The sequence below is a fragment of the Pholcus phalangioides genome, unplaced genomic scaffold (assembly GCF_987345545.1).
Source record: "Pholcus phalangioides strain wild (caught in Gottingen) unplaced genomic scaffold, Ppha-v1.0 ptg000001l_1, whole genome shotgun sequence".
In the NCBI taxonomy this organism is placed as follows: Eukaryota; Metazoa; Arthropoda; class Arachnida; order Araneae; family Pholcidae; genus Pholcus; species Pholcus phalangioides.
Window position 1 is genome coordinate 30,302,747 of NW_028301594.1, and position 8,592 is coordinate 30,311,338.

At 37.0% G+C, this 8,592-nt stretch overlaps 1 protein-coding gene across 1 annotated transcript; it reads right to left on the minus strand.

The window, feature by feature from the left end:
- Positions 1-210: 210 nt before the first annotated feature.
- Positions 211-7,775, minus strand: LOC149090349 (pro-neuropeptide Y-like). The gene is made up of 3 exons (XM_089235988.1): positions 7,457-7,775; positions 5,398-5,623; positions 211-362 (listed from the first exon to the last, which is right to left on the minus strand). The coding sequence occupies exons 2-3, from the start codon at positions 5,589-5,591 to the stop codon at positions 281-283; spliced, it is 276 nt and encodes a 91-aa protein (XP_089092114.1). The 5' UTR covers positions 5,592-5,623; positions 7,457-7,775; the 3' UTR covers positions 211-280.
- Positions 7,776-8,592: the final 817 nt, after the last annotated feature.

Below are 8,592 nucleotides of genomic sequence, written 5' to 3' on the forward strand. Positions count from 1 at the left end.
TGTATCAACTCAATACTAATATAATTCGTGCACATTCAAATGAATTTATATTTCAGCCGAATTCGTTCTAGATAATTTAAATATAAAGATATGATTCAAAATAAGAGAAATTCACATGCTTCTAGTGTATTTATTTTCAGTTATTTTTTTACTGATATATAATTTCCATTGATGCAATTTTTTTTGCATTTTTTTTTAAATATGTAGATCTACAACAGCTGTAGCGATGTTTCACGAAATGATTCTTTCATACGTGCTTTATATTTCCGTTAAAGTTGATTCAGTAAGGCGATGATAATGAACTGCTCCTGATGAAAGGCAAGATGCTTCTGAAGAACCCAAGGTCTAGGGTTCGCCCAAACCTACAAATATAAAATGGTGTACAATTTATTGGAGCATTTAAATGCGGTTGGAAAAAAAACAATTTATCTACAGTATACCTTTCTTAGAAACAACTGAACTTTTACATGAATGTACAACCTAATCTCATAACCTTACACCATATATATATATGTCTTTCTTCTAGTATTTATCTCTATTACAATTATTCAATCATTACACTTCACTCATAGATAGAAAAAATTATGACAGATGGCGGATGTCCACATAAGAATTACACAGAAACTCCATGTCAGGTTCACTATATATAGGGTTACGAGGTTCTAAAACTGAGAAAAGAGGACGCCTGCGCACGCACCCTAGTGACATCACTTATAACAATTTCAACAATAGATGGCGCCACTATTTCGACTAATAAAACCGGCCACAACAATACATTTTCCCAACTCTAAAACAGAACAAAAATAAGCAGAAACAGATTCAAATTTTGGAAATTTCAACGGCTATTGGTGAATGCGGGTGAAAACACCACCCACAAAAACACTCATATCAATGAAGAAATATATGTTTGAAAGTGGGAAAAAAATTTCTACTGCAAAAAAAGAAGAAAAAGAATTATAGGAAACCTGTAAAAAAAAGGAGTGTTTCGAAAGGGCGAATTTTCCGAAACAGGAGGACGCTTGAAATGACACCAAAAAAGGAGGACGGTTGGTAACCCTAACTATACGTACATGCTTAAGTTCAGGAGAGGAATGTGGACAAAGTGTATGTGTGGTTTACTAGCAGTAGAAGTATTTATCTATCTTAATTGATTATATATTTTTTCTATGATAGTACTATACTACAGGGGTTCTTAACCTTTTTTATTCCACGAACGTTTTACGCCAATAAAATGAAGGATACGGACTTCTTCACAGAACAATATTCAGCACAAATAGGGTAAAAACAATAAGCTAATTGTTTTTCTATTCAAGATCACGGACCCCTTGAAATATCTCTAAGGACCCCTTGTTAAGAACCACGGCTATATCATTTTTTTGTTTCGGCCTAGTGGCTCTTTGATCTGATTGTATGAGTCAGGGATTTTCAAAACTTTTTCCGTCAAAGGGGTTCCCCTAAGATCAATTCGTACCTTTTCTAGGCTTCAAAAATTTGTGCTCGCTCCTCTTCATGCTCTATATTTCTATCAAGGTGTAGTGTTTGAGAACTTTCGAAATTCTATCACTGAAGTCCTCCCAGGAAATTTTTGTGTGGATGGAGGGTACGCCTCACAGTTTTGAAACCTCTGGTGTGAGCCTTTGGAATAAAAATCCGTACAAATCATTTAGTTTATATGCAACATTTCTCTTATAAAAGGGATAAAAAGCTTTTTTCTTGTGTAAGTAAGAAATGGATCTGCGATGCTATTAAAGAGGCAGTACGAGTCCCGGAGAAAACGAATATGAGGGCTTAAACCTAATTATCCCCCAAAGACACTATTCTGTTTCTATTACAAGGAAGAGGAAATCAAAATTGATTGGCTCTACGCGGAATCAAATTGCATCCAAGTTCTATTAATCTCTTGGTACAAAGGATTCGAATGAATCTACCATGGGAAGGCCATCTTTCCACATCCTAACAGTTTGTCACTCTTCTTTTTTTATGCAGCTACGAACTGCCACATATTCTTAATACGACCCAGAGTTTGCAATGACGTAGTAAGCCATAGCAGGCAACTTCCGTTTTACACTGTCATTTTTAGCACGATTGTTCATGCCGTATCAATAAATTTTACACGAAAAGAGATATATCAAGATTTCCATTTAAATTATGAAACGAATTACTTTCGGTCATAACGACACATCTGTTGAATAGCCGTTATGTGGCGATTTTTTTAAAAGTCTATTCTAATTCTCGCTTTTAACGTCTACAAAATGAAACGACCTTGGATATAACGACAGCTTTCTTAGAATTTTTCCAAATGCTATTCCGCGAAAGCTCTTAGAATTTGATCTTAACCATGATATCAAACAGGGTCCGTTTCATGATCTTCGCTAACTGTTCAGTTTCCATCCATTGTAACCACAGATCCCTATTTACAGTATTTCAATATGTATAAGGAAACGTACACATATTCCTTTTACCAAAAATTGGATCCCAAAAATAGGAGGGATTTCTTATGCATGGATAGCATTTTTGTTATATCTTTTCAACTTTTTTCCAAATTTTAAGCCCAAAATATCAGGGGTACCTTATATACGAGGGTTCTTTATACACGTTAAAATAAGGTATATGTTTGTTTTCTGTTTAAGTATCTGTAGCAAGCTACAAATACATCTATCCAAGAATCGAAATCCCTAGCTGCGCTTAATCCATGCGCTCGTTTTCTCTTTAAGGCTTGTCCTTCAAACAAAAGGGTTTCTGGAATTCACTCCAGAGCAAAACGTCGAGGAATATGCCAGGTTCTGCGAAACGGCTATTTTGTATCGAACGAAACGATAAACCACTCCGATAATTATACGAAGTAAGATGACCGGATACCAAGCGAAGATAATTGGAAAGAAAAGTCACATTCCTATGTGTGGAATCGAAACCGGAAAGTGCGAGGTTGGTGGTTCGATTCCCCACAGAGGAATGTGACTTTTCTTCCCAATTATCTCCGCTTGGTATCTAGTCATCTGTACTTCGTATTATCAATTCGGTTCTCGAAACTATGTATTCTGAGTTTCCGTATACTACTACACTGCTGGCCACCGTAAATGCAACACCCTGAAGGAAGCATGCAAATAATATGAAATTTACAACATGCATTAGCGGAGGTGAGATATGCAAATGATTAGAATTTCAGCGCAGACGCACATCACGCGCGCCTGTGGCGCCACTTCAAAGCGCTATTTAAGGCTTGGAGATTTCGACGATTTGAAGTACGGCAATTGTGTTTTTCTTGTGGTTTTTTAAAAAAAACCGATCAATTATGCCTCGTAGAAAACAACGATCATCTTTTGATCAAGTATCCGAGTTCGACAGAGGAAGGATAGTGGCCTACCGAGATTGTGGGAATTGTTGATTATCTTTCAGGGAAATCGGTAGTCGTGTTGGACGAAACCAAACAACTGTAATGCGGATATGTGATCGTTGGATGCAGGAGGGTACGACGGACCGACGTGTTCGATCGCATCCACCTCAGTGCACCACTTCACGTGATGACAGGCGTATTGTGCGTATGGCAGTGACGGATCGCTCAGCCACATCATGAACCATAGCACAGCACATTCAGTCTGTACCGCATCATCCAGTGTCTGCGCTTACCATTCGACGCCGTTTACAGCAGAGTGGTCTGTCCGCAAGACGTCCATTGCTTCGTCCACCCTTGACGCAGAACCACAGACGTCTCCGCCGCCAATGGTGCGATGAAAGAAGGATGTGGACGGCACAATGGAATGAAATTGTCTTTACTGACGAGTCACGCTTCTGTCTGCAACAGCACGATGGTCGGATTCGAGTCTGGAGACACCGTGGAGAGAGGATACTGAACAGCTGCGTTATGCACCGCCACACTGGTCCTGCACCGGGTATTATGGTATGGGGCGGTATTGGATATCACTCTCGCACTCCTCTAGTATGGATTGCCGGTACTTTAAAAAGACAGCGCTACATCTCCGAGGTGTTGGAGCCAGTTGTCCTTCCTTACCTTCAGGGCTTGCCCACAGCCATATTTCAACAGGATAATGCGCGACCACACGTGGCACGCATTGTCCAAAGGTTCTTCGTCAATCGCCAGATTGAATTGCTTCCCTGGCCAGCTCGCTCTCCGGATCTTTCGCCGATAGAAAACATGTGGTCCATGGTTGCTCAACGATTGACCCAGATTACATCCCCAGCTGCCACACCAGATCAACTTTGGCAACGCGTGGAAGCTGCTTGGTCTGCTGTACCCCAAGAACACATCCAAAGTCTCTTTGAATCAATGCCGAGGCGTGTGGCAGCGGTGATCTCCATCAACGGCGGCTACTCTGGCTACTGATTTTGGCAGGAACCACACTTCACAGAAGTCTATAAATTTAATCATTTGATGCTTGGTCAACATGTTATCTACAAAATAAATATTGTTGCGATATCTCTTGTCTTTCTTGGTGTTGCAATTTCGGTGGCCAGCAGTGTAATATCTCTTAAACGCATCGGTTTCACGATATATCACAATTTTCTACTTATGTGGTAACACATAATCCGGATGTGGAAATTTTACTGAACAATAAATAATGAAATATTAAGGAACACACAGAAGGGTATGTTTTTCGGTAGTCCCGGTGATGTAAGAAAAAAGTTCAGAGTATTTCCCACTCGCATTTACATTATACATAAATACGAATCTTTTAGAATTACAAAAAATATTTACCTATATTCTAACGTCTTAAAAAATGTTTCAAATAAGAGGCAGCTATATATTAATCTAACGCCCGAGTGTCGTGGTGGTAAGATGTTCATTTACCACCGTAAAGGTTGTCGACAGGTTCCATGTTCAATCCCGGCGAAGAATATATAGATAGCAAGATATTTTTCCCTAACGAGCTTGAGGTGACCACCGATAGATTGCGTCTTCGTTTCCAACCGAACTCGTTAACGACAGTGAATTGCGTACAGCGATATGGCCAGAGTTGGTGAAGTAGTCGGTATATTAATCTGCACTAAGAAAAATGTCGATGTTTTTTCCACATATTTAAAAAAATTCGAATTATCCTCAAAAAAAAAGAAAAACCGATTTCAACTAATTTTACGTTTTCTTGAATAATGCTATTGCAACCGAGTTTTGTTGTGGTGGCTTAAATAAGCAGCCTACGTGTGTGTGTGAAAATAATAAAATCGGACTGCATGATCACAAAACTTACAGTATATGTAAATCTTAAAAGTATACTTTTTCCTGCATTGAGATATCTCGTTTAAAAACTTGTAAAACGCTTATACGAATGACTGCAGTTTACTATCGTTAGTGATAATGTCGTATATTCAATACAGAATATTGAGAGAAAGTTATTTATCTCGTTCAGAAAATAATATAAAATAACTCAACATATTAATTACCTTGGCCTCCCGACTATAGCGAAGTACTTGTCCAGTTCCTTAAGGTACATTCTCAGTTCCTCGGGGCTGTTAAAAACCACCGGCTGATGAGGCAGCTGGGATAGGACCTCCGCATTTTCAGCCTGCGATGAAGTCATCATGATTCCGGAAGACAGCAGCAAGAATAGGGAAGACAACATGACACACTTAATCATCACGCTCACGTAGATCTATATGCTTCTCGTACCTGTAAATATACATAACGAATAATACTTGAAAAACTCCCACTAATACAATAATAATAATTAAAAAAACCGTCAAATGTATTAAGAAATGGAAAAACTTTCACATGTGATTGCATCTGATTTCCCGATGTGTTTATAAATTTTTGCATTACATTCAGTTTTAAATCTTATCATTGTGTTTTCGATTATTTCGCCTATGAGTTTTACGGTATATGAAGTTCTCTAGTGTAAAAAAAGTGAATAAATATGCAAAGAAACGCGCAATGATGATGCATATTATAAAGTATTACCATAAAGTAGGGATTTCCATGTAGTAACTCTCGGGTTTCTAAAATTTTCTTGAACCTTCTGAAGTCTGAAACATGTGTCTCTTCAAACCCTATTTCATTCAAAGAAGTGCTTACAAACAGGGCCGTCTTAAGAGTATCAGGGGTCTCCGGTTAAAGAGATTTTTCTAAGGTCCTTACCTGAATAGAAATGCCTGCCTATACCAATGTACATGCCTAGTCTAGAAAATTCGAACCAGAACTGATCATCGCAAGGCCATCTCGATGATCAACTAGGACTAATGATCGCGCATTGAGTACATTCAAAAATTCAGTAGCTCTCGTGAATTTCATGAAAAAAGTTTAATGCATTTCAGGAAACCATGCCTTTATACCTTTATTTTGCAATGTTACCCTCAAAAACAACATGCTGTTCTCTCACGTTTTTCAAGTAAACACATTTTATACTTTGAGCTCGTTTCAGCATTAATTCTTCTAAGAAACATAAACGTATTTTTAATGCGATTTTCACTTGTGAGCTGCTCATGAAGTTTCTATAGTTACCAGCAGAATATTTCAAATATACACGTCTCCTATTTTTTTGACAAGAACGGTTTTGACTTTTACATTTTGGAGGGAAACCATGTATGGAGAAGACATACTGTAGATTCTTCAACGATGACAGAAAAGTTGGCAAATAATACATGACATTTATATATACAGTCAAACCTCGTTAATGAGTCACTCTTGGGAGAGCGAAAATATGACTTAGTAAGCGGAGTGACTCGTTAAACGGAGTAAGCCATACCTGTGCCAATTCCTGCCCGAGGACAATTGGGACTTCCAAAAAAGTGACCCGTTAAGCGGAGTGACGTGTTAACCGGGTGACGCACTAACGAGGTTTGACTGTACTATTTAAATCTACATAAATCGTATAAATACAGTGTGTTCCCTTTAGTGTAACATTCCCTATTATTATAAATATTGAGAATATTTTTTTTTTGTTATGTATGTTATGTAATAGCGTTTAGGGTGCCTCACACATGTATAACCCTCAAAAAAATTTCTCCTCTGAACATTTCAATGCTTGCCAATTAAAGGGTTAAAAAATACACCATATTAATTTTTCTATCCGATTCCAATGGAAACTATGCTTTACTTATGAGAATTTTCCGGCATTAATTTTAATTATTTTTCTCCGTAAATAAGCAATTTTTATATTTTAAAGTTAAATTAATACTTTTATTTACTAGCATATTAAATTAATTGGAATAAAAAAGAAACCTCTCTGTGTTAAAATACATGTATAAATGTACACGCAAACACAAAATATTTAAAAAAGAATACTTTTGTAATATTGGAAGCTCAAAATGTAAATTTGACTTTATTTCAAATCATGTCTACTCAAACACTATTCATATCAAGATATTGCAATTTATTAATCTGAAATATCACGAAAAATAAACATGAATTTAAGATAAAACGCAGCATATCAAACCTGTTGAGTATATTAACTTTTAATTATAAATGTTTGTTTTAAAATTAAAATTACAGAAATGATTTTCTTACCTTCGCCTTCTTCTGTCCAGATTCTGAATTGATCCTATGTCTGGTCCTCAGAGAATAAAAATGTACCTAAGATCTATTCTGTGCCGTCCGACGTTCCACCTCTGTAGTCCAATTACTTCTTGATACTGGAACGTAACATGTCTTCGTATATATAAATATTTGGCATTATTCCAAAAGAATACAAAAATAAAAAAACATCAAAACTTCATTTCAATTGATCATCGAACCTTTCAGCTTGTCATGTACAGACACAAAACTCCTGACGTATCGCCCACTGACCACCGACCTTTATTCCCGGTTCTTTTTTAGGACATATTCATGGAACAATATCAGGGAGAAAAAAAATGACCAGTGACCAATTTGACTGGTCAGGATTTTTTTTTTAATCTGATCCGGGGAAATATATAAATGTATAATATACATGTGTAGTTGGTTATTCTCGATATGAGAAATCACATCCATAATTTTGCCTTCTATACCAATTCCTTAGAACTAAATGCAGTGTCAAGCTATTGGGGGGGTTATACAATAAATTCCTATGGGGGACGATTTTAATGAAACTCCCTATAACGTCAACAACTTCAGATTTTACGTCATTTTTTAAAGTGCTTTTGCTTTCAGGATGCTTTTTACCAAGGAATCAGAATCTGAACTTAACCACGTTGGTGAAATAAACTTCTATTTTTTATTGCAATACAAACATTATACGTTGCGTAATTTCCGATCATTCACTATCCATTCCTACGCCAGAACATTAGCACAGCTCTCAGACTCCACGGATCCTCCTTATTTATACGGTTTTTTCCTATTCAGGAATCAAAGTAAACCACAAATATGCATCTAGGGATTGGGATAAAACGTCATATAATACTGTTAAATCGATGCATTCGTTCGTTTTTAGCAATGGCATTCATTTAAAGTGACTTTTAGATTTGGCTTCAAAGATCTTTTAGAGGCCAAGAATCTTTTCGCTTCCTCATTTTAGGAAAATAGGAGCCTGTTGTGCCAATGTCAAGGAAACGAATAATCGGGTTTCTGTAACTATAGGCGTAGCGACTTTCCAAGATATTGTCTTATATCAGGGGTGTCCGAAAAATTTTGGCTTTCTGTACCGCATTAGAAGAAAAAACCGTTTT

Excerpts from the sequence above, each read along its gene's own strand:
- LOC149090349 (XM_089235988.1), bottom strand. The coding sequence starts at position 5,591 with ATGATTAAGTGTGTCATGTTGTCTTCCCTATTCTTGCTGCTGTCTTCC. Across the intron at positions 363-5,397 it reads GCTATAGTCGGGAGGCCAAG|GTTTGGGCGAACCCTAGACC; the intron begins GTAATTAATATG and ends TTATATTTGTAG.